Consider the following 26,484-nt stretch of genomic DNA (forward strand, 5'->3'; position numbering starts at 1 on the left):
AGGGAAAGACTGACATACATCTCTGTTTTGTACTAAAATTAAAAACACCTCTCAATAATGTGTGCTGAGTGTTTAAAATTAATTTTACTCAAAACCAGACTTCTTTAAGAAATCTCCAGCTAGGCACCTGGATCCCTTGACTCTCAAAGCCACGATTTACTGGTGAAATTTTTAATCTGTTCTTCTGCAGGGGGGTGTATTGCTGCTTCTTGTCCTCTGGAGTGTCTATTTAAAAAAAAAAAAAGTTGGATACATGATAACTTTATTATAACTTTATTTTTTAACTTCAGTGTTCAGTGGTAGCCTGACATATCCTACTCTCTTGTTGTTTTGATAATCCCTTGTTTTTCTGCTGTCTGTCCTTTTAATCTCTTGCAAGACTAGTCACGTTATCAGGCTTTATTTTTTGCCAGAGTAATCCATTGCTTTTTAGTGAAGGGATTTAGGAAAAAAGAACACAGCAAAAATTACTGCCTCAAACTGGGGAGGCTGTGGTTCGCCCTTGCAGCCCCGTAAAATTAGCTTACTTGGAATTTTCTGTGAACTGTTACCCCATCCTGCCCACCCCCTCTGCCCTTGCTGCTGAAGCCCTGCAGCACACGAGAGTCATTTTTCATCTCTCACTTTTTAAGATTGCGAAGACAATGATGAAGAAGAGGAAGAGGAGGAAGAAACGCAGGCCACTGTGGGGGCGATGACCAAGTCTCTGAAAGTAGAGTCACACATCAACAGAGAGAGCATTTCCTCTGATGAGGATGGTGAAAACTGTCCCATTTGCCTCAACATGTTTAGAAATCAGGCTGTTGGGACTCCTGAGAACTGTTCCCATTACTTCTGCCTGGACTGCATCGTGGAGTGGTCTAAGGTGAGCTATTTTGTCCCTGATGTCGTGTGGCCTTCTGGTGTGCTCTTTTCTCTCTCCTCTGATCATGCTGTCCTGTTGTAAGGAGAACAAAACACTGTAATATTTATATTTGCTTTTTTAAGCTTTTTTACGCAGACTTGGGTTACTGCTCTGTTTGGCAAGATTCGTGTTTGAGAAGTGTGGATCTGGTTTTCTTGTACCTATCCTGAGCTGTTCTATTCTCTGAAAGCTGTAATGTCATAAGCAAGTGTGTTTCTAGACATCTAAAATTCTTTTTTTTCAAGTCAAGGCACGAGTAATACTGGTTTTATCTGTGTGTGTGTGTATATATTTCTCTGTATATCTATCTTTATCTCTTGTTTAATTCTGTGTTGTGACCATTGGATGGGAGTCTGTTGCAACAGTGAACATTTAAATGTAGAAAAGATATAAAAGAGTACCAATTAAATCAGCAGTTTACTCTGAATTCAGTTTTCAGTCTTCAGTTCCTTGCCACCTAACTGTGTAGTTCCCATAATCATAATCCAGGCTGAGAATTACAACAAAACTTACTGTGCATGCAGCAGTACCAGTGATAACTAAATTTAAAAAACCAAAAAAACCCCTCTTACTGAATATATTTGTAAACCATTTCCAGTTGCTTATTCATCCAAAAGAAAGAAACTGCCCTAAAATATGAGCGCTGTCTCAAGGCAATGTTTGGAAGAACTTTGTTGCTTTGGCAATTGAATAATAATTAAATGACTCTGGTATAATAAATGCTTTTCTAAAAATGGATGTTTTCGCTGATACAATAGGTTGTTTGTAAACCAGATAAGTCAGATTTAAGTACTTACAATGTCAAGACGAATAGCTATTAAAATGACTGCTACATTAATTTAATGCTTATTCCATTAATAATTGAAGATTTCGTTTTTAAAAGTTGAATCAAGAGATATGCTTATTAACTGCATGGGGAAAAAAATATTATTTTTTTTTTCTTTCTAGAATGCAAACTCCTGTCCAGTGGATCGAAACCTATTTAAGTACATTAGCATTCGGGCACGTTTTGGTGGTAAAATCTTAAAAAAGGTAAGCTTTCTACTGTAGCAAACAAGGCCAATTGCCACTAAATAGCTGTTCAAAGATTTATGCTTCTAGCGTGCTTATCTGTTATTGGCTATCTGGATGAACTATTTCTTTCCTATTTTGAGATTGCTTTTTAAGGAACTGTTAGGATTTGTCTTCCTCCTTAACTACATTTCCTGCAGTATTGTGTATGGATTGAAGTCTGGGATCGTTTCCGATGGCAGAAAGGGTGGTTTTCATGACTGCCTCTTTTGCAGAATGGACATTTGACTCTAAGCTGTTCTGCATTGATAAGCTTGTCCACTTGAGGAAAATGCCCCGCGTACTGCAAGTGCTGTTATAATATGAATAGGAATAATCTAGGTTATACGTGATCTCTTCCTTATGTCTTGCTACCAGCTAGGCTGTGTAACAGTTGGGTTTGTAAGGGGAGAGAGACACAAGGCAATAGTAGAGGTCTTAAAGGCACAGTTGGGTGTGCTAGTAGTTTCTCACAAAAGAATATTGAAGAGCTGTCATTGCTCTTTATTAATATCAGGAACATGTTGGTTTTCCGGGGACATTTAGGAGTTTGATGCTCTGATTTCATAAACTTATGGTTTATTATTGTTTGCATTTTAACAGAAGTGCGAATTAACATTTAAATCATATGTTTAGGGGGGAAAAAAGCTAAGCATGCTCTCTTTTTTTGGTCTTGTTTTTGGGCTTTTTTCTGTATGTTTGGCTACTTTTGATCTTATTTGGGAATTTTGGTTTTGTCTGTTCAAAAAATGCAGTTTTCTGTCATTGTTGGTGTCTGATAAGAGACAAGTTCAGTAGATGTTTTCAAGCATTTGATCATGTCCTAGATGTGTTGAATGAACTAAATGAAGGTTCTGGTACGTAACAGCCATTTTAGTTCATTCACTTTTAGATTTTGCTGCAGGTACTGTTAATGCGACAATGGATTTTTAAAAGTGCCACTTTCTGCATAAAATATTAATCCCTCTTTTATTTAGATTCCTGTTGAGAACACGAAAACTCAGGATAACGTTGAAGAGGAGGACCCAACATTCTGTGAGGTGTGTGGCAGAAGTGACCGCGAGGATCGTCTGCTGCTGTGCGATGGCTGTGATGCAGGGTAAGAAAGGTTGCAGTGAATGTAGCACCTGCACGATTGCAGATGGCACTGCAGGGCTGGCCACTGTTTGGTCCGCAGGCACTGGCTGGTCTGTAGGCTGTCCCTTGCCGCTCTTTTCAGGCTCACTGTGTGGCCAAACCTTGTATCCTTGTGCTTCTAGCGCAGACATCTCCATGATGTGATGGATCCTTTTCTGGTCAGGTAGCAACCTATGCTGGAGAGTCCTGCACTCATCAGTGCCACAGACCACTAAAATAGGTGACCATACCTTCAAGTGACGAAGATGTTTGTGCTCATCCATGCAATGTCAGGTGCATGGAGGGTAAAAATCATCCGTCCTTTATGTCTTCTTGAGAGGGTGTGTGACTTGTCCCAACTGTCCGGGCATTAGTGTTGTGCAGGAGAAGTGCTTAAGATTCCCAGTTTCGTGAAATTTTTAGGTCTTTTCTTTATAGCCACAGCTATTAAATGATTCCTTTACTCTTGCTTACTTCTGTCTCGCCTAACATTTTTTTTTTCCCCCCTCCTTGATTAATAAAGTAAGCGTTTGAGTAGAGGCATCAAGATACTTGAACACAACTTCAGACCTACAGTCTTCTGCTAGAATTTAAAGCTCTTACACTGTTTAATCAGACTTGCAGCATTGTCAGTTTGATGTCAAAAGTTACCCATTGAACAAAGAGAGATACTTGCTTGCAAAGAATATGTAAAATAAAATTTCAAAAATTACTTCTAGCAAGTTAACTAGACATCTGGTAAGTCTAGTTTTGTCTTTGTCTTCTGTAGTGCCCATATACGCTGATTCAGCTTCTGGGGAAGAGACAAAGTCAGGAATGCTAAATCTTGTTAAGCGTGTCATCAGAACACTGAGTTTAAAATACTTAACCAAAATCAATGTTTCATAGGTCTTATCTGAAGTCATGTCTCTCAGTTCTTTCTGAACTTTCATAAACCTTATCTGAGCTCAGGGCATTGCTTCAGAATTTCCTCTGTGGTCTCTCAATAGTTCCTCTGATTATTGTTTTTTTTCCCCCAAGTCTGATACAGTTTTTGATTTTTGTCTTATTTTCCTAAAATAAGTTCTTTATAAACGATTGAGTTCTAGAGTTAGCACTTCCAGAAGCACTTTCCTGAAGAAAGAACTTGCAGTCTTTACTAGCTCTCCATGGCTGAGATTTAACTCTAGAAAAATGTAGCGTAGCTTGCTTCAAATCCTAGTCTTATTCCTCTAGATTCTCTGTCTGACCTGACACTGGAGTGAAAATTTCATCAGTTATTTTTGCTAACAATTCTAAAACCAATGGAGTCATCCTATCTTTCCATTGCTTTTAGCTAGATGTGGCTTTCCACGATGTTTAAGCTGTATGTTATAATGCTATTATCTCATGAATCTAAGTTATGGTTTAAACAATCAAATCTTTTTCTGTTGAAACCATTTTTAGGTAAGACTTGTTGGAATGTGACAACCTAACTTTCTGAACCATGTAACGATAGTATTAAGATTGGTATGCATGTAAAAGCGTGCGTGTCTAGACACTTGAACAAACAGTAGAAAAAAGGGTTAATTGCATTGATGGTGTGGCACACTACTGTGTGATTTCATTCAGGTTACCAAATAGCAAGGAGAGAGTAACACTGATACAGAGATAGCAGTCAAGAAGATGAAGAACAAGGCTACATCCATGACCAAAATTCCTTCATTTAATAGATCTCATTTTTCTCATTGTTTGTGAGGACTGAGACAAAATACTGAGGCAGAAGGTCCCCCAAAGCATCCATTCATTCCTTAAAGGTACAGGAAAGAAGTCCAAAATCAGTTCTTCACTGGCAGTCACAAAGCCTGAGAGATGTGTTGAGGACTTGATGGCCAGTGTCTCTTGCCTTCTGCATTGCACACAAATAATCCTGGCCAGACCGCTTGGGCACACGGAGTCTTTATGCTTGTGAGTGGGTGGGTGCAAGAGTGCAAGTAAATGAACCTGAGAGAATGAGTGTGAGCAAAATCAATTTACTTGTGAGGTTTTTTTGTAAAACAAGTATCACCTTATCCTTCTGTAAGATCTGGCATTGAGTTTTGTTGTGATGATTTTCTGTGTGATGAGGTTCTTTCCCTGTCCAGGGGACTCTAGATAGCTGTTGTGATAGGTTCTCTGGTGTCCAGAGTTTTAGGGCTGAAGGTCTTTGCTTGTCAAGTGGGTTATAACGTGACTTCAGAAATCCTGAAGATAATTTGAAAAGTATGTAATGAAGTTCTTGCTACAAGTACTTGTGTTATGACTTTGTCTTGAGCCTAACACTATTACTTGTCAGAATACTGCTTTGGGGAAATGATCTCATTCCTGGTAGCTGGCAGTTGGAGGACAAACTCTTCCTTCCCAGAGAAGGAAACTACTTTGCTACTCTAATTTTGAAGTAATGATTTATTGCAAATCTTCTTAAGTCTCTGAAAGAGTTTAAAATCTCATCTGCTGAGGCATACTCTTTCATGCAAGGACACGATATTCCATTTTGCATTGACAATTCATATATTTTAGTATAAACATAATATTGATGGTTTTGACAGTTTAGCTGCAAGTTGAGTTTATCACAATGTGGTTGGGAATGGGTTTGAAAGAACCAATCTGAAGTTGCAGTGATGGGTGGAAGGTAGATTGACAGCTGTAGTCTCTCTGTGGGTTTTTTGGTATTGCTATAAAATGGGATTAGAGTGTCAGATGTTCCTTCCCTTTCCTTACTCTGTGGCCAAGCACTGATATATGTTATCAGGCAGTGAATTTTGGCGTGGGAAGGTGAAGCAGAGAGCTTCACTCTTTTTCCTTTACATATTTCAGAATAAAAGACTGTACTGCATTAGAAATAACAGTAGGGTTTCTCCTTTTAGAAAAAGAACAAAGTTGGATGTAGAAACGCTGCTAACTTGAAGCTGAAACTCTTACTTGATGGCTGTGTTCCTTGCCTAGGGAACTTCATCTAAGCACTTGGTTTTCATGGGAAACATCTGATTTACTTGGGAAATCTGTTTTAATTCTTTTTAGCAGTGTAACTTGAACATGAGTTGCTTCAAAAATTCTGTGCTCCTAACACATGTCATTTTGGCTGGGTTTTAATTGCTGAAAATGGAATCGAACACATTACAGAACCCAAGTTGGGTAATGTTGAAGGGCTTTCCTGGGTAGCTTCTCTATAAGTGGTTGGTGAGACTGTTCAGTCTAGCTGCTCAGCTTGTTGGGTAGAGAACGTTTTGAAAGGCCTACCTTATGGGAGCGTCATACTCTCTTTCCCATTGAGATTTGATAAGGGCAAGCACTGTTCTCAATCAAATGGCGATTGGAAGTCAGTGTGGTTAGTCTCCAGTCCTGCAAGCAGCTCTATGAAGGTGGTGACTGACAGTGCTCTGCACCCTAGCTTGTGCAGTTATGCAGAAATCTTTATCACCAGTTGTCTTAACCGTCATGGAACATATATGTGGGATTCAATGCGTTTATTCAACATAACAAGGCATTGCAGTTGACCTGTGTCTAGTCACGCAAAATAGAATGTTCCTAAGTACCAGGAACGTTAATACTGTGTTGGTTTGCAGGAAACTGATGTTGTTTCCTGATAGCCTTTCTCCCCAGTGCCTCAATATTTCTCTTCTTTCTCTTTGCCACCGTCGATTTTGACTCTGCACGTTTCTTCAGCTTGGGTTCAAACAGCAAGTGATATACCACACAGCGAGGGAAAAGTGCTCACTTTTCTGAGCTTTTTTTTGAGCCTAAAGTGATCAAAATACCATCTAAAATTGAAGACCCTTATATAACTATCAGGTAGCATTGTTTCTCTGGAGATCGGTAGAAGCAGATACATAGACCATAGTTTCAAGCTTCAGAAAATGTGTCCACCTTACGTGTCACGTGGATGGAGGTAAAAGGCTCTCTTCCATTGGTAAGGAGCACATTGTTTGATTTATTTTTTTTTTTTTTTACTTTTTTTTCTTTTCTTTTGTCAAGGTATCACATGGAATGCCTTAATCCACCTCTGAGTGAAGTCCCTGTAGATGAATGGTTCTGTCCAGCCTGTGCCCCTGCAGATGTCAGTGCTGCTGCAGGTAAGGGTTTTGTGGTATCCAGTCAAAGTAAATATTTTTTTCGTGACTTGGATGATTTGAAGCACGTGCTGTTTTGAAATGTTTAACTCCTGGTTTTATCTGTTTTAAATAATTGTTTTGATAGACGTTCTCTCTTGAACCTAAAGAGTTGACTTGAACTCTTGACTGATAAGAGGATCTTGTTAAGATTTTCATCTGCAGTTACAACCTGTGGAACTGCTTCCTACAAGCATTCTTTAACCTTCCTGAGGCAAGCCTAGCACCTTAGTGCAACTGCATTGTATTACATTGGAAAGAATTTGTTAGTATCCTGACCTCAGATTGCCAAGGTAGCAGCAATTTCTGTTACTTGGAAAATCATCTTTCTGTCTAACAGTCTGAAGCAGTGGTGTCTGTGCTCATTTCCTATTGAGGCAATAATGTCTGCCTTTGGAGGTGATTGGTTTAAGGAAGTGAATACTGATTATTTTTTTTGTCCAATATTTTTGAAACGCTTTTACCTGTAGAAAGACAAGTGACCTGGACATCTTTTCTTTCAAGATACAGATCATGTCAGTGAAGAAGAGGTTGCTGCCCTCGTGGCTGATGTTACTCCTACCACCAGCAGGCTACGCCCGCAAGTCCGAACCCGAGCTATAGCCAGAACTCGGCAGAGCGAACGAGTTAGGGAAACAGTGAACAGAAACCGGATGACAACAGCACAACAAATTCAGGTATTTGGGAGTACTTGCTAATAAACCTCTGGAATAACCTTGTGAAAGAGTTGAAATAAGTCCCCCCCTTAAGTAGCTCAGCTGCCTGTGTCGTCTGTCCATGGCACAATGGTTAGTAGTCGTGGAGTTCTTTTAAATTGAGATGCAGAACATGTGCAAATTGAGTGCAGCACATGACCAAGAGTCTCTATTTTTAAATCTGTTGTAGCTTCCTCTCTTAATCTGCATTTTTATCACCTCAGCTGTGAGCAAAATGGTATTTTTATTCTTAGTGGCTGTTAATGCACAGTTTGTGCACTACTTCTGGTTTTTGGCATGCTTTTTTGCAGAGACAGGGCATGTTTATTTGACATTTGTGTATTTGCTTGTTTGTCCTTCTACTCCCTTTCCTGTAGCAGTAGAACCTGTTGGCCACCTTCAGCCAAATTGAAGAGGAAAAATGTAGTATTTTTAGGGTTTCTGTGTTTGAGAAAATCAGCCTCTTACTGAAAAGGAAAAACCCGGAAACTAGTGTCCTCAGTGATGTGGCAGTGTGAGTTCAACCACATTAACAGTTACCAGATAATCTGTGCAAGAAAGTATCCCAAATACCCGAGGTCCCTCAAATTCTTTAGTTATTGAACAGTTTACTGAAGATGACTGCACCTGAGATGTTTCTGTTGACTGAGGTAATTACGATCCTTTAGGTAACAATTAGTATGCTGCAAACTGAGAACTTTCAAACTTGGGGATCTCTTGTCTGTTTTGTCCTCTGGCTTTTGCCAAAGCACTCTACACCGTCACTTGCATAAAAATAAAAAGCCTTAAATTGCACAGGAGCATACGGTGCCTTAGTGTGGAAGCAGAGCCTGTAAATAACCTCCATGGGACTAGTGATAGGTTAGTTGGTTCTTCATTAATGCTGCTGTTGAATTTGGTAGAAATGTGTGAAATTCTACAACTTTTGAAAGGAAGAGGAGGATCTGACTTGACATGAGGAAAATTGGTTTTCTCCTGGGGGTGGTCAACCATGAGAATAGGTTGCTTGGACAGTTTTTGAAATCTCTATCTTTGGTGGCTTTCAGCACCTGTCTGAAGAAAGGCCTAACCAACCTGGTTTGAATTCAGTGTTGACTAGTGAACAGAAAGGTCAGACCCTTCTGAGGGACCCCCCGAAATCCTGTCCAACCTGAATTACTCTGTGATTCTATGAAAATAAACTTGATTTCATCTGACAATAACATGTCATTTTGATTGTATTGTCAACTTTTTCCCCAAAGATAGGAAAATGTAGAGAGGAGAGAGAAGGGTAGAACAGATAAAATTAAATATTTCTTCAAGCTGGTCAGTTGGCTGTGAATTTCAGGTTGGGTCTGCTATAAAGGCTCTCCTTGAAGTGTGAAGCACAGACTGGGAAAAGACTGAGTTGGAGGTAGAAGGTCTGGCAGATTAAGCTTTCCCTTGTAATCCAGTTGTAAGGGTCAGGTGAGAAAGAAAAAGGAAATGCACTTGAGATTGTGAAGTGCCTCAACATCATGAGCTACACTTCTATATTCTGTAACTTCAGGCAGAAGAAATAAACGGAAATTAAGGGAAGCAAAGCAAAATGCCAAAATCTGGGAGAAAAAAAATGGAGTTTTCCATTATCTTACCAAATGATTGGGAAGAACAGTCTACTGTTAATTAACTCCCCAGAGTTTACCTGTTAAATTTCTCATCAAAATTATTGTAAGTGGGAGGAGAGAAACTTGTAGCAAATCCCAAATGATCTGAATTACAGCAGTAAATGCAGTTTGAAATAGGTGCCTTGAACAAAGATCTAGCTCACCTTAAGTTTTTGTCACGTTTTGTTTGGTTTGGTTGGTTTTTTTTTTTCTTCCCCTTGATTTAAGGACTTCCCAGAGTGCTTTAGCAGTCCTTAAGTTCATTACATCCTCCATGGTGGTGGTCATCTTATTTGTCTGCCAACCCCTCATCTCCAAACCCAGGCCTTTTAATTTCAGCTTTAGAAGAATTAATAAAATAGAGAAACTTGATGACTGATTTGATGCATTGTTCTTAAGCAAGTACATCTGAGTTGTCAGGGCTATATGTTGAAAAAAAAAAAAACTATAGAAGAGTTGTTTGAGGTGAGAGGCTATACAAGGTAACTGTTAGTGCTTTTCTTTCTTTCCATACCACTTGTTTTAGAAATAGTGTGTAGCTGTTTCCTTCAGATGAGAGAGGTGGTGCCTGGGGACTTTACCATTGCATAGCAGTGTAAACCTGGGAACCTGATACTTCCCATTCAAGCAGCCATTCCTCATTCCACTTCTCAATCTGCAAAGATTATTACAAACTATACCTAGAAAGGCACTATTACTCATTGCCTTTGTCTCTGCATAAAAGTACGTCTTATTCTAGATCGTACCTTGAGTTGACTGAAGTTTAATTCTGCTGGTTAAGGAGTGTGTAAGCCGTTGTCCTCAAAGCAGAGAGAGGTGCTGATTTCAGATCCTCAGAAAGCCGTAGTATTCAGCGAGGCAGTTTGTTTTGTAATTCATCTGTTGTTCTGTAGGCACCCAAACTAGTGATGGTTAACTAGACGCACTATTTTAGGTCCTTCTAGAAAAATAAATATGTTTAGGCTAATGTTCAGGGCTTTCTTTACTCCATCCTGTTCTCCGCCAAATTGGAGAACCTTATGTAGTATTTATTGGCACCCAGGATGCAATGGCATTCTAATAAAAATAGCTCAGTAAAATAGTTTGGAGCATGCATTAGTGACGCTAAGAGAGAAGCCTGGCAAAATTACTTCTGTAGCGTATATTTCTCTTGGCATATTCTATTTTCAGACATTTTGCAGTTTGAAGCTTCTTTGCCACTGCAAGATACTCTAAAGCCGTTCTCCTCTAGCGTTTGTGCCATGTACACATTTCGTAAAGGTACAAGGATCTGATGCATATGCTCTGGTAGAAAGTAAGCACAGTGAATAATCTGTAACATCAGAGGTATCTTTGCATCTGCTAGGCTCACGTGAAACTTTATGAATTCTTGATGCATTTTAGTTGCTTGAAGAAAGAAGAATGGGGTAGGGAAGACATCCCTGCCCATGGCAGGTGGACTAGATGATAGATCCCTTCCAACCCAGACCATTCTGTGGTTCTATGAGTCTGTGACATTTTAGGAATATGGTTACTGTGAGCATGGCCAGCTTAACATAGCTGTTGAGAGAAACCTGCTCTTAACGTCCTTCCAACCGAAGGAAGGAACAAACCTGTGCTATGTTTACCCAGCAAGGAGGCTTTGAGTTCACATTCTGAGGCTGGTGCTTCAGAATCCATACGTTTCAAATGTGTTTGTTTAAATGAGCTTAACCCTTGAGTATAGAAAGGAAGAGGAATTTGAACCTTGTAGGAGCAGCCCCCACTTACCGCAATGAAGTGATGCTCTGGAAAGAGACTCACACCTGCCATTTCAGTGAGTTCCCTGAGGTGTGTGTTTGAAATGCTGCCTCTGGACGTGTTTCACAGTATTAGGTAAAGCTGACCTAAAGAATGAGGAGTTTTAAGGCAGGAGACCCGTACTGTGTTGGCTTTTCAGTCTTTGCTCATTGCACTTTACTGCGTGATGAGCCAGAGGTCAGTTAGGTGAATTTGGGAAAGGCCTTAAGTGAACTTTTTCATTGAGGAAATGTCAACCTCAGGGATTGTTCTTTGTTTAAACAGAGTTATGCTAGCCGTGACTTGTAATACTGAGGGAGGCTGAAGAGCAAGGTCATGTCCTCCTTGATATGACAGTCAATAGGCAGGAAAGGTGACATAACTGGCAGCTTGGTGACACGAGTGCTTCTCATTCGAATCTCAAATCCATTTTTCATCGAATGCTTTTGTAACTAACTTGTTGCTGACCTTCAGATACCTGTATCATGTAACTTTTAATCCCCCACGCAGGACGTGCCAGGGTACCTCATGTCCTCTCTTCTGGATGAAACAATTGAGGCAGTTGTAGCAGGCCTAAACACAGCCATCTACGAGCGTCCTCTTACCCTGCAGGCTCCTACTAGGCAGAAAAGAAAACGAGGTAAGGACGTTGGACACCTTCTGTGGTTCCCATCTGCAAGAATAAAAGCTTTGGGAAGACAAGCCTGAATCATACAAAATACTCTAGATCAACTGTATGCTGCCATGCTTGTGCAGCTTCAGAAGTATACCGCATGCATTTTCTTCTTTCCCTGTACTGCCTCTGCCCAGAAGTGTCTTGAAGGTTGCTTTTAAATAAATCCTAATGATTTCCCTTTTTCTGCTCTGTTGTTTTATACTGTTGCAGCACACTGTAGGTCTCTTTGAGCTGCTTTGTGTGCCATGGGGGAATGAAAAGGCGAGTAGAGGGTAAAATGCAGTGCAGGCGCTTAACCATATACTTGGTTGTCTTTTTTTGTCCCATTAGGTAGGAGGAAGAAAGTAGTAGGCAAAAAAAGAATTCAGACAAAATCTTCTGCTGGGAAAAAGAGTTCAGGGACACAGCTGAAGAAACGCAAGCCTGCGAGAAAGAAGAGAAGGGGGAAAAAGAAGAGAGTAACATCACGTGTGAGTTTCTGCCACTTTTCAGTCATCTGTAAAAGCACTCTAACATGGGATTCAATGGAAAAAATATTGTCCTATGATGATAGCAGGTAACTCTTTTTCTGCTGAAAGTATGTGCAGGATGTGTCCAGTGTACTCCAGAAAGACGCTGTACATGGAAACGGAATTGCAACTTCCAGGCAGGCCTGCTGGGTTTGCTGACAAATCCTGTTATCTGAACTGCAGAGATCACGCTGTAAAGCATGTCCTGCAGGCTTTGTGTTATGCCTTGCCATTCACCTGTAGCGTTTACTTGGTACTGATGCAAGCTCAGTTAAAATTGCCACCACCTATTCTTTTTAATAGGCTGTGGATGTTTGTGTCTGTGTTGTTGCAAACCCAGTTAATCAGCTGTAAGGGTTCTCAAAATCCCTTTCAGCAGTGGATAGTGTTCTCATGTGAACTATGCCAAATACTCTGCACCAGCTTGACTTTTGTCCTCAACTACCTTAACTAGACTTTCCATCCTACAGCCAGAACTGTCCCTCCAGCCTTTAATAAGGAACTGACGATTTTGAATGACATTATTAAAGGTTTCTAGAAACTTATCTGGTCGCTTAAATCTGATACATGTAGTCTCTGTGTGAAGTGACATACACGCCATAGTTCGAGGTTTAATAAATGCTTTAAAACAAATATAGACAATAAATGCACACCACATCTGCTACTGATAGTAGTAACCTGATGACTGTACTTAGCCTAAGTGAAGAATCTGGACCTTTAAACCCAGGGTATGTACCTGCCCTGATGTACAAATAACCCAATCTCTTTGTCTGTGCAGGTGAAAAATGGGGTTACTAGTCGCTCCCGTATTGCAAAAACTCTTGGTATTACTAAACCGGAGCATGGGGCATCGCTTCCTTCCATGTACAAACCAACGGAGCCCTCGCTTGGTCTGATGAGAGCAGATATCGGTGCAGCTTCTCTGTCTGTGTTTGGAGGTCCACATGAGTTGGATCCTTATGAAAGGTAAGATATCTCTGGATTATGATCAGATACTTTCACAAGTGTTGGGTTGTTTGTACATGTGACTTTTTGCAGAGTGTAGATCTCGTGTCTGAAGACAGCTTTGGATATACAACTCATAATAACACATTGGCCTGTTCTTTCTTTCCTTCTTGGCCAAGTTGCTGAGCTCTTAAAGAATGAACCCTCTTTAAAGAGGTTTGCTGGAATAATAAACCTCATGAAAACCTTTAACAAGATTGATAGGGTTACTCAAAGGCTAGAATCTGAAGGAGAAGGAGTCTGATCCTTATCAGTCATTTTCTGTTTCTTTTAAGTGAAGATAGCTAGCATATTTGGTATACAATAAACAGTGACTTCACATAGAATTAAATGGACCTGTGGAATCTTCCATGTTTCTCCTTTTTCCATCTTCACTTTTCCAGACACTTTAAATTCAGGAGGAACCTTGCTATGCCATAGTTTGTGTCACTGTTAAGCTTTGGATTTAGGGGAGGGGGCATCTGAAATTGTTGTTGGTGAAATTTAATTTTCCACTGAATAAGTCTTTTAGATCCTTTCATAAACGGAAATTACCCATTTAATATTTTAAAAATAAAAATCTACATTTGAATCTCTGCTGGCTGAGTTACGCTGTTCTATTTATGTAGCCACAGAAAATAAGTATATTGCACAAACCTTTTTTAATGTATCATAATAAAACAAATGATGCTCTCTAGCCGTATCTGTCCTAGTAGTATTACCTGCTTCTTCTGTCTGACGTGAAAGACATCCAGATGATTTCAGGGTTTGTGTGTGTGTTTTCCCCACAGTGACGACGACGTTCCAACAAATCCAGATTCACCAGTGAGTGCCAAAAGGAGAGTTCTCTCCCAGTCAGCACTGAGGTCTCACCGTCCCGTAGCTAGACCTGTTTCTGTGGGACTTCCCAGGTAAAAATCCATCAGGTTATTTTATTTTTCTTAATTGTCTAATGACCCTAACAAAAGAGCAAACTGGGTGATCATCCTGGTTTAAGTCTTTTCTTACCCTGAGTATTTTGAAAGAGTGCGTGTGCATGCCTGCACATGTGTAGATAAATAACCACAGCATTTTATCCAAGAATTCTTTTTTTATGTTGTAGGACACACACTTATTCTTTCATAATAGCATTGAAATTTCAAATGGTTTTTTCCGCCCTGATCTGGCTTTTCTTGCTTTCTGTTTTGGGATTGTTTAGTAATCCCTTTAGTATGTTTTAAATCCCAGTTTCATGAACCTTTGAAACACCACTTGTTTTTTTGGGAGGGTTGAGGAATCTAATTGCACATCCAGAGGAGGAGATGAGGGATGTACCCACCTCATCCAATTCCTCTGCCATTTGTTGGAGCTCAGAAAACTGAGAGAAAACTCTGTTTGATCCTGCAATTGAACAGTTGCTTTGCTGTCTGACAGATGCCTGTGTGCGTGCTAATTGTGTGCCTCTGTGCATGCCGGGGCCAGGGAGTGTTGCTGGGTGCCTCCCGCTGGCAGCCACAGTGGGTTTTCAGGACTGGGGTGTAGGACACAGTGCAGAGGGGTAGGACACAGAGAGCAGGAGCATGATCAGAAGAAAAGGGATGGGGAAAATGACTGAGGCAGGTACAAACCAAGTCACAGAAAACTGCAAGGCTGAGGGAGCTGAAGACTAGGAGAAACGGAGGGAGCTCAGCTTAATGATTAAAGGTGGGAGAGGTTTACATGACTGTCCTCTAATGCATCTGACTTAGGCAAAGGTTGGTTTCTCGGGATTAAAATAATATCTTTCTGCGGTAACGTTGAATATTTCTCTACCTTTTCCATCTCAATCCTGAAGGAAGCCTTTCAGGAAGCTTTCCATGTCCTCCAAGTTATTTGAGTAGCACATTGTTTAGATGGTAGAACTGTTTAGCTGAAATTCAGCTTTTCTAAAGGCTTGATTTGCCTGGGCTACGGTGAGTTTCCTGGTCTGGCCTGGGCGGCCAAATCTTTTAGCCTTCCTGTTTTGTCTTTCTGTTGTATGTTATTACAGGGTTTTGGTGTACATTGTGTTTGGAAAGCTTGCTTTGTTGTCATACAGAAATGAAATGTAGCTCTCTTGAAGAGCTGGGTCTGTTGGTCCCTTTTGAAGTTATGAGGTTTGTTTGGTTTTTTTTTTAAAAAAAAAACAAACAAAACAAACCCCAAAATCCCACCAACACAAAAGCAAAGAAAGAAAAGCAAAAAAGCCACACCCTAACACCAGAAAACACTCAAACCTTTTCAGTCCATATTTCAAGAACGGAGTATTTATAGTTAAACCATCTTCATAAGATTGAGTAATGCATAAAGGAGAGTGTGTGTGTTGTCGCGCGTGTGGGAGCATTGCTGTTGTTTTTCAGTGTAATTCCTCCTATGCCATGCTCTTAGCTACCTTCCCAGTAGGCACCTATGTGTATTCTGACTGGTGCTAAACACTGGTTCAAGCTGCATCAATTTTTTTAGATAGCAATGTAGGCCTGGGGAATACATTTGTGATGATGATTGGGGGAAGGGGAAACAGAGGCAGCTGGGATGGAAATACCTCTTAAGTGCTGAACAATGATTTACGCTTCAAAAATGCATCTTAAATGCACTGGAAAGTTAATCTTGATACAGAAGACGGTGAACACCACTCTTAAATAAGATTAAAAGCATTTGCCTATCAAAGATCTCTGGTATGATTTCATGCTTTCCTATCCTGTGGTGTCACTGTGGGAAGTCAGTAAAAGCTTCACCTTCTGTTTGTCAGAGGGAGATGGGGACTGAATGACTCTAGTGAAGCCAAAACTACAAGTGAACTTCCCTGGCTGACCTCTGTTTATGCCCTTGATTTTGGTTTCTTTTTAATGTAATGTGTGTGTATAGAACAAGTGCTGTAAGAGTAAAGGAAATATAACCCCTCTGAAACATGCAGAAGCAGTGTACCTGCCTTGAGTCCTGACCAAGAAGTAGAAACTGCTGCTGTGCCTGATCTGTTGGGAAGTATCCTGTCTGGACAGAGCTTTCTCATGATGAGTAGTTCAGATGTGGTCATCAACAGAGATGGTTCGCTGGCAATAAAGAAGGCAGGTAAGGGTTTGGCACTTCATAGTGCGATTAGCCTCTTTTACATCCACATCTGCCCTGGTGCTACAGGCTGCATAGCTTCAAACATAGGGATTCTCTTATTGAGCATTTGATTATATAGGATAGATTCAGTAGTTGCCAGCAGTAATCTGTCTAATGTATGCTCTGAGATAGTATTACTCATCTCTGTTTTAACTGCAGAGCTGAGATGTTACTGGAGGATTTTGGTTTTAATAGGTAGTTTTCTTCTTTCAAAAGTACCACACTGTAGTTTCATGCTTTGTTATAAAAAAAAATGGTGGACTGGATAGAGCAGAAATATCTTAGTACCCAGTTCTTCTGGCATTTGTTATGCATTGCTGCCATGCCTGTGAACTGTACTTAGATTTGAAGAGCAGAGCGGTGATGAGGACCTTGGGAAGAAGTTTCTTTGCAAAAGTAGAGCTCTAGAGTATGTGCTAGCATCTTCAGCTGTGTCTTCCCTTGGCGTGGTATTATTTGGAAAGAATCTCTTTGAAGCTCTCTTAGAGCTTTATTCTTAAAATAAGTACCTATAACATCCTCCGTCACAGTCATTTTTATCAATCAGCGACTACAGGGTAATAAAAACGAATCTGGTGATATCTACAGAACAGAATAATTTATTTCATAACATTATTCGTAACATTATTTCGTAAACATTAATGTTTACTTCAAAGGTGCAGTTGTCTGACATTAAACCTTGAGTATCTGACCAAAAGAACTGTTGGGAGTGCTTTATTACTGTGTGGTATGTCTGCCAACCACAGTGGAACTTAATTAGCTCAGTACTTTATTTTTTAATGTTGGGGGAAAATGTCCAGATATGTACTGAAAAGCTTAATTGTTTGCTTGTATGCCGTAGCTCCACTTCATAGAAGATCAGTGAACGACTTGAGAGTGGGTGATGGTTCAGGACATAACACCCAACCGAGTACAGTGCACTCAGGGACCACAGCAAGCAGCTCCATTGCTGGACCTTCAGTTTCCTCGGGGCTGAGTACTCACACCAGACCCTCCTCCTCAAGTTTGTTTTCATTGCATTCACTCTCACTGAGCAGGATTGAGCCTGCAACAAACCCTCCACAGACTACATCAGAAAAGGCAACTGTAAAATCAGAATATTCAATGACACCCAGGTCTGTTCAGACTCAGAATATAGCTACTCTGAGCAGGCATGGCTCCAAGTCAGATGAAATGCCCAGATTTAACGGAAACTGTAAAAACTTTGCACCCACAGACTCATCTTCAAAGCCTCTGAGCTGTAACTTGAATTCTGGCTCAAAAGCTGTAACTGTGAGGCAGCCATTAGAACCACCTCCCAAGAGAATTGACATCTTTGAGCTTCCCAGGATACCAAAGATTAAAAAGGAAACCAGCAGCAAGCAGGTGGAGCCAGAACCTGCAGGAAGCCAAAGCTGTGTCATCCCCAGCTCCTGTATAACCCAGCTGACTGGCAAAGAGAGCACTAATCAACCGGGGAAGGGTAGCAAGATGGAAAGTCAGAAGTCAAATGCCAAGGAATCTCAGCAACAAACCCGTACAAGCGGAGTGTCTTTTTCTACCAGTACAGGCGTGTATAGCAGTTCATTGCTACTGGGCACTTCAAGGAGCAAAGGCCCAAGCTCTTTTGAGAGTTTTAAAATCAATATTCCTGGAAACGCAGGGCATCCCAGCAGACTGTCTAACCCAGGATTTTGTAACACCTTCCGCCCTGTGGATGACAAAGTGCAACAGAAAGAGAGTCCTTCACCTCTTTTCTCAGTTAAGAAAAAGCAGGTCAAAAGTGAAATATATGATCCCTTTGAGCCAACAGGATCGGACTCGAGTTCAGCAAGCAGCAGTCCTGAAAGGCTTGGCTCAGGGATCCCACTAACTAATATAACCAGGACTATTTCCATTGAAAATCCAAAAGTTCAAATGTTTCAAACTGTCCGTCGTTTCACCCCTTACACTTTAGAAAATATGTTTGGATCTGGGGCTGACTCTGACCTACCGTCTGGTAACACAGAGTCTCATGATGACGTGACAGTAGAAAGCAGGATTGTGGAACAGATCTCTGATACAGAGGAACGACACAATGTGGACGAGGAAGACTTTCTAAGCAGTCCTTGCACTTCATCTGCTGTTAAGCAAATTTCCAGTGCAGAGTGTTCAAAGGAGGAAAGCAGAGAAGGCCCTAATGTGTTCTTTAATGCTGAAGAACTGATTAGACCTAATATTAATGTTAAACTGGAACCAGATAGTCCCTCAAAGAATGATGGGCAGCACAAAGTCCAAAAGGTAGAACAGACAGAGAGGCGATCACGTTCCAGGTCCTGTTCAAACTCCAGCTCCCGAAGCAAGAAGAAGATGAAAAGGAAAAGGGCACTTGTCAAAGAGCATAAAAGATCCCGATCAGGGTCTAGGGATAGAGCACTCTCAAGGGACAGAAGCTCCAGATCCACCTCTTGGTCAGATGGAGAAGAGCATAGCAAAACACACACATTGAAATCCAAGAGCAGGAGGTCTTCTACTGACAGTTCTAGTAGTTACGAGCGATCTAAAAAAAGGAAAATGAAGGATAAAAAGGCAAAGCCTTCTTGGTCTAGGGAGAGAAAGAAATCTAGGTCACGTTCAGGTAGTCCTGGAAGTACTTCTGAGTTTTATGAAAGTAGGAAAAGGAAAAGACAGTCTCAATCAAGATCAAGACGGAGGGAACGTTCCCGGTCGAATAGCATTGAGAGGACTAAAAGGCGGAAACACAGGAGAGACAAAAGCTATGAGAGGTATGATAAAGATAGTAGCTTGAGGTCAAGGGGCAGAAAGAGATCGAGATCCAGGTCTCGAGAGAGGAGAAAGTGGAGATCTCAGTCTCTCTCTGCATCTCGATCTCGGGAGCACAAAAGCAGCAAATCAAAGGAAAAAAGACCACGATCAAGATCACGTTCCAAAGAAAGAAAATGCAGATCAAGAGAGACCTCACTTCCTCCTCCACCAGAAAAGGATCAAAAGCCTCCAACTGAAAATGTGTCCAAGTGTCCAGAGCAACCCCATTCCCTCAAACAAGAGCCAAAGGAGGAGCTAGTACTAGAAGAGCTTTCGATAACCATCCAACCAAATGTCAAACTTGAGGAAATACAGGCTGAGACCCCCATTCAACCGAGAGAGACCCAAGAAACTGTAAAGGTAGAACCCATCTGTCAGGAAGTGACCAGTGAAACTGCATTCCCAGTGCCGGAGATCACAAACATTTGTGTTCCAGTTGACAATGTGAATTCTTTTGCTGAAACAGAATTAATGAGTAGTAGTGATCCAGCAGTGCTTGGTACCTGTAGCAATACAAACCTTGAGATTACAATGAAAATAGAAAATACTGCATTATGTCCATCTCTGATGGAACCATCCCCAAAGAAGGAAGTTATCATACATGTTCCGGCTGAGGCTGCACCAATTCAAAGCTCATCCAAAAGCAAAATAACGGATTGTGTCAAGGTGGTGAAAGAAGAGTGCCTTGTGTCAAATGAGAAAACCGGTAATTTCAGTAAGCCTGAACTGGAGGTAGTACCTCAGGGTCCTGTGTTGAAATCAAAAGCACCAGTGAAAAGAGTTACCTGGAATCTTCAGGAGGAAGAAGGTGGCACGTTATCTGCCGAAAAAGCTCCAAGTAAGTCTCTCTTTCGGAAAACAAACAGCAGTTGAAGCAGGCTGTATAAAGCTTAAGGTTTCGGTGCCTGGCTAAACCTGATTGTAGTGTAACGGCTCTGTCATCTGAGCTGGGGTGATCCTGTGGTTCCCAACCCTGAGAGCTGGCATTTTGCACTTGTTGAAATCATGAGGCGAGTTGTGTTAATGAATCAGAGAGGATATGCTGTCAGCACAGCTTGGCTAGCCAGCGGCAGCTTGTTCAGCCGTGAAACGCATATTGCAACCCAATCTCTGAACTGGCAGCCCGCATTCCACCCTTTCTGCAGTTAACTAGGATGGGCTGTTTTGCCTTCAGAATTTATAAATATTTCTTGGTACTGAGGAGCATGACAAATCTCTCTAGATCGCTCCTGTGAGCTCTGCTAAGCTAAAGCTGCTGGAAACGGTTTGGCTTGGGACTATGTGCTATGTGTGTTGACAGAGTTGCTTGTGTGCTTCTCGTTGGGTACTCTCAGGGAAACCCAGTAAAAAACAGTTGCTCAAGGGGATGATAAGTCCTCTATTATCAGAAGCTTTAAAATGTTGATGACTGCTAAACAGAATCGTTTTATAGCTAGCTTTGTTGTTAGATCCTTTTTACTTTATTTTTCTTATGTATAATTTGCTTTGAATCTCTGACCCGTTAGGTTTGTTTTGTTCTTAAATGTTTTCTTTTCCTTCTCTTGGGGAATGTAGGGGTGCCATTTTACAAACTTCAGCGAGCAAAAGAAGGGACCTGGAAAGCAGAGGACTTGAACCAAACGTTAAATCAGGTGCAGTTAAATGAGCCTCCTCCAACCAATTATATGATTCCTGAGCCTATGTTTCCTGATCTAGATTCCTCTCAGGTTGGTTCCTGTTCTGGCACCCAAGTGTCATGGAAGGCATCCCACCTCATCTGTGCCTTCGTTGTGCAACACCCCTTCCTCTCATGGCAGAGTTCGCTGCCTTCTGCGTGTGGTACATTTCATATAGCCCATACACCTCAACAATCCTCTAATCATTTAATCTCTCAGATGGTCCTTACAGTTGAAGCAGCACATTTTCTTTTAATTTCTGCTCTATACACTCAGCTTCTCTTTTCAGCAGTAACTTGCGGAAAGATGGTGCTGTTTGAGAAGCTCTGAGCTTCTCCGTGATTGTGATCGGGTGGTAAAAATTGGCCTGGTGGCATTGGTCTGTGCCATCGGTCTGTGCCGTCCACCAGTTAAAAAGTGAGTGGGACTGTTGCTAACTCCTGGTGCACAGAGACCTAGTTGAGGACTGGGATGTTAACCTCCCTGATTTAAACTAGTAATTACTTAGCTGTTTGAGTGGATAAAAGCTGCTCTGAAAAATCCTGATCTGATGCTCTCTCTTGCGAGTATAAGCATTGACAAAATGCTATTTGTTTCACAGGTGTACTGTCAAAATATACCTTTGACGCCACCTCTGCCCTCAAGCCTTCCTCCCTATGCCCCTGTCAGCCAGCCCACGGTTCAGTTTATCATGCAGGGTAGTCTTCCAGTGCTTGGCTGCATGGCAGGACAGAACCTGACTCCAGAGCCGGGCAGCCTGGCTACAGCATCTGAACCAGGAATCCAAGCTGCTTCTGTTGGAAACGCAGAAGAAAAGATCAGAGCACCCAAACCTCCAGTGGATAAAACGAAAAATGAGGAAGTGAGTGAATGCTATGAAGTAGCAAATGCATGACATTATGTTTATTTGAACTTTTAAAGTTTGGGGGGTTTTAACTTTCTCTGTACTGTATTTTCCCAGCCCCTGTTGTCACTGTTGTTTTTGATGACTGACTATGCTAATCCAGGAGTGGCAGGGAGTCCTTTCTTTGAATTCTTTTGGGATTTACTCCATTTGATGGTTCCACTTTCTACTGCTTCATTGCAGTAAGACAGAGAGGGATTAAAGCATCTAAAATACATTCTTAAAGTTCTGAAACTTCCTTGCATGAATGTTTGGAAGGGACTTTCCAGAAGCCAGAATGTCCAGGTTTCTCTAAACGCTTGGTTTTCTCCTTTACCCTTTGGCTTTGAAATGAATGTCAATTAGCAATCCTATAGAGAGATAGGACTGTATCTTGCTGTTTATCAGCACTGAAAATGCAGAGATAGTAAAATACTTGGAGATTTTGTGGTGCTCCTACCTTGCTGCTGAGTTCTGGGTTTGCTGTACAGACCATCTGCTCTAGACATAGTGGATGTTAAGACAAGAACAAAGACTTCTTAGCCCATTATTGTACTTTCTACCACAAAACAAAACAGTAAGATACTTTTCCTGCCAAACCTCCATTTGTGAGCAGCAGCTTTTATGAACTTATTTTGATAGAATATGTTCTGATGTCATCCGTAGTCCTTAATTTATAGGCAACTCTGCAATTTTCAGAATGTCTTTAGAGCTACTTGAAGCTTTGTATTTGCAGCCATGGCTTGCTGCTTTTAGAATCTGATGCCTTTTGATGGATGTATGTTTACTTCAAAGCTGTTGGAAGGGAAGGGGGAGACCAAAATTCATATGTAGACACTGTAGTCACTTCCTTAAAACACGTTCTATGAGACATAGAATAAACGTTACATAAAACAAGGGTTCCTCGTAGCTGAACTGGTATTTGTTTCAAGACTGCAATTTTACAGTAAAGGAAATCGCTTTGAGGCTAGCTCTTACTTGCGTCATTGAAATTCTGAAACAAGTGTTTTCATTGTTGGAGCATTTCTAAGAAAAACAGATTCAGAAACCATTCCCAAGGTGGCACAAGGTAATGAATTTCTCTTTGCTGTGCAGTACATGAAGAAGCTTCACGTGCAGGAAAGGGCTGTGGAAGAAGTGAAACTTGCTATTAAGCCTTTTTACCAGAAGAGGGAAATTACAAAGGAGGAATACAAGAACATTCTTCGAAAAGCAGTGCAAAAGGTAAGGTGACAGTGAAATGGAGAGGAGGAGCTGTGCGGATCGTTAAATAAGTGGCAGAACTTTAGATTGCGCTTGCCAGCTTCAGCAATTACATGCTGTAACTGAGTTGCACATCTTTGGACTCTGACTCATACTCTTGTGGTGAAGCAATAGTTTCTTTAAGTAGGACTGAGTGGTGGCACTGATGAGAGCTGTCAGACTGTTCCTTTTAGAAGATTGTGTTTTCAGTGGTCTGGAACATTGCTCAGCTTAAGCTACCTGAGCTGAAATGTTATGTGGTACGTGCCTTGGGTGAGAATGGTTCTCATTAAGAACTTCGGCCAGAGTTGTCAAGCTGTTTCTGATAAAGTGAGAAAATATTTTGTGCGTTAATTCCTTGAGCGTCGGTGGTGTCCCTGAACTTTAGAAGAGGGCCTTGCAATTTGGCTGATGTTGACTTTTGTCTTGAATCTTAGTACTGACCAGATTGTAGCTAAAAAAGATGTGATCAGCAGGTAAATGTTGTCTTGTGAGAGCAAGAAATGCTCTTGTGGTCAAGGTACTCCGGAGAACTGTATTCTCTCCGTGCTCTGCATTCTTGCTATCACTGAGAAATTCCATCATAAATCAAAATTCCGGAGATAGTGGCTGCAACTTCACCTCTTCTATGTGACCCATATGAACCTCAAGTGTGGTTTGTAGGAGAGCTGAGCAACACTTATTGCTACTGAAGTCACTGTGAACTCTTCTCTGAGCACTGATAAAGTTCTTTGTAGGGTCCATTCTCTTTCTCCCATATCTGAAAATAGGCCCTTAAAACTGCCAGATTCTTCTAATCTGAGCAGCACTTCCTCAAAATCATCAAAAAAATGGGAAACCAACACTTCCTTGGTTACCATGTATTATGTAAAACTGGCTGGACAGAAAAACCTGTAGTAAAAATGAATAATTGTGCTTTCAGAGATGCTTCTGCATTTGGTTGATGCTCAGTAGATAAGCCCTGGGCCATTTCTGGAATGTTTGAAGTAAAACACTACTCTCCCTCTTGTTGGGTTTTCTGCTTTATGTATCCTGCAATAAGACTCGAGTATCTGTGCAGGAGTCGGTTCCCCTGGAAGCTTAGAGCTTCTCTATCATTTGTCTGCAGCCTTCCTAAACTGCCGTAATACTGTTAGTTGACCGAATGCCTTTTCCAATCCCTTGTAGATCTGCCACAGCAAAAGCGGAGAGATCAACCCTATGAAGGTGGCTAATCTGGTGAAAGCGTATGTGGAAAAATACAAACATATGAGGAAACATAAGAAATCTGATGGTGAAGATACACGTGAAATGGAAAACTGAGAGCAAGCCACAGCCAGCATTACTTGGACTGAACTTATTTTGACTGCCAACACTATACCAGAGGAAATAACAGATCTGCAGCTGCATTATAATAGGACTTATCTTCGGAACCTTCTTTTGAATTGTTTCCGTATGGGAATAGACTTTGGATGGTTTTTTGTTTTGTTTTTTTTTATTACCTACAGATATAGAACTAAATAACAATCAGATGCCTCAGACCAGCAGAGTAATTCGAGGGGAAACACAGAAGAGATTAATGTTTGGGACTCCCGGATTGCTACAGTTTTCAGGGTTACTTTGATCACATTTTGGGGCTGTGTACCTGTCTTGCTAAAAGTTTGAAACTGGACACCACTTTTCGTATACAGTATATTGAGAGCTGTATACTGTTTCCCTTGTGTTTATTTATCGAAATACAGATTGTCTTTAGAAACTTCTGATTTAATACTTGAAATGTTGTATTTTTAGCCTGCTCAATGGTGAGCGAATCTTTACTCGCTCTGTCATTTGGGGATTGCGGAAACGAGCTAACCTTTATAAACTGACTTCAGAAACACTGCTCAAGCCGTGGTGTTTATTTACGTTCTGTTGGAAGTATCTTGTTAGTGAAAAGTTTCATTTTGGGGTGGGAGAGACTGTGTTGCACTTCTGTAAATAATGCACTGATGGCTGGTTTTGTGTCTGCCTTTCAGGAAAAAACAAAACAAAAAGCAAGCGTTGTGAATTTCCAATACCAAGTTGGAGGGATAAGGTTGAACTGATGTACAAAGCAGAAATGTGACAGAATTTATAAAGTTATTTTGAATGGTTTTAGTCCTATAGCAGGTGTCATTTGTTTGTCTTAAAGCTGCCTCTTGCCCTGGCTATTCTGTATAAACCTGCACGCTTGGCTCTTATGTAAGAAATACTGCGTTTCTAGAAGAGGATTGGAATTGGGTAATTCCTCCTCTGTAGAAGGACTGGTTTTCCTATCAAGAAGCAAAGGAGGAGCGTGGGACTTGACACGAGCCCAGGAATGGTTTCCACTCAGCAGGGTGCTAAGTCCTCTGCGTGTGTCACGAAGAACGTGACAACACAAACGGAGCTGCCACGGAAACCTATAGGGGTCCAAGTATCGGGCTGCAGGGAATGCCAGAGCCTGGTACTGACGTTGGAGGGCAACAGAGCTATCTCCTGTGTGAGGTGTGAGCAGGTCGATGGTCTGCTCTGCTTGGTGGCACAACTCAAAAGAGGAGGTGGAAAGGTTAAGGGACATTAGGGTGTCTGAGGAAGAGATTGACGGGTGGTGCCAATCTCTACCTGCCTTGAGGCAAGTGTACCAGCCAAATGCACCTCAGGAGGTGGAGGATCCTCTCCCCTCTCTGCATTTTGCAGGAGGAGATCTCGGAGATGGGGAGGAATGGAGGCAGGTCACTGCTTGGGGTGGCAGGCAAATCCTATCCTGGCCCCCCTCCCCTCCCCATGTCCCCCTACAGAAGAGATACGAGGCTCTGGACACTGAGAGCCAGGAAAACAAGGATCTAGATGAAGGACCGTCGAGGAGGGTACTTATGTCTGGCGCTCTGTTTCGGCTTATTACAACCAGCTCCAAAAAGGAAAAAAGAAGGGTAGTTGCTGTAGATGAGTCCCTGCTGAGGGGAGCAGAGGACCTGATACACAGACCAGACCCAGCCCCTGGCATGAGGTTCAACAAGAACAAGTGCTGAGTCCTACACGTTGGTCGTAAAAACCCCATGCAGCGTTACAGGCTGGGGGAAGAGTGGTTAGAAAGTGGTCAAGCAGAAAAGGACCTGGGGGTGTTGGTCAACAGCTGGCTGAACATAAGCCAGTAGTGTGCCCAGGTGGCCAAGAAGGCCAACAGCATCCTGGCTTGTATCAGCAATAGCGTGGCCAGCAGGACCAGGGCAATGATCGTCCCCCTGTACTGGGCAGTGGTGAGGCTGCACCTCGAGTGCTGTGTTCAGTTCTAGGCCCCTCACCACGAGAAAGCCCTTGAGGGACTGGAGTGAGTCCAGAGAAGGGCAGCGAAGGTGGTAAAGGGTCTGGAGCACAAGTCTGATGGGGAGCGGCTGAGGGAGCTGGGGGTGTTT

General features: G+C 41.6%; 1 protein-coding gene across 1 annotated transcript in view; it reads left to right on the forward strand.

The window, feature by feature from the left end:
- The window catches only part of PHRF1 (PHD and ring finger domains 1), a 25,885-nt gene extending 1,404 nt beyond the window's left edge, over positions 1–24,481 (forward strand). The window contains exons 3-17 of the mRNA XM_009704883.1: positions 633–865; positions 1,853–1,936; positions 2,932–3,053; positions 7,043–7,140; positions 7,681–7,853; positions 11,765–11,894; positions 12,261–12,400; positions 13,218–13,405; positions 14,215–14,334; positions 16,335–16,489; positions 17,370–20,150; positions 20,867–21,018; positions 21,569–21,829; positions 22,946–23,074; positions 24,260–24,481. Coding sequence (XP_009703185.1) covers positions 633–865; positions 1,853–1,936; positions 2,932–3,053; positions 7,043–7,140; positions 7,681–7,853; positions 11,765–11,894; positions 12,261–12,400; positions 13,218–13,405; positions 14,215–14,334; positions 16,335–16,489; positions 17,370–20,150; positions 20,867–21,018; positions 21,569–21,829; positions 22,946–23,074; positions 24,260–24,394 — 4,901 coding nt within the window. The 3' untranslated portion in view covers positions 24,395–24,481. The remainder of the gene's footprint in view (positions 1–632; positions 866–1,852; positions 1,937–2,931; positions 3,054–7,042; positions 7,141–7,680; positions 7,854–11,764; positions 11,895–12,260; positions 12,401–13,217; positions 13,406–14,214; positions 14,335–16,334; positions 16,490–17,369; positions 20,151–20,866; positions 21,019–21,568; positions 21,830–22,945; positions 23,075–24,259) is intronic.
- Positions 24,482–26,484: the final 2,003 nt, after the last annotated feature.

Source organism: Cariama cristata, unplaced genomic scaffold (assembly GCF_000690535.1).
Source record: "Cariama cristata isolate BGI_N322 unplaced genomic scaffold, ASM69053v1 scaffold19377, whole genome shotgun sequence".
NCBI classification, from domain to species: Eukaryota; Metazoa; Chordata; class Aves; order Cariamiformes; family Cariamidae; genus Cariama; species Cariama cristata.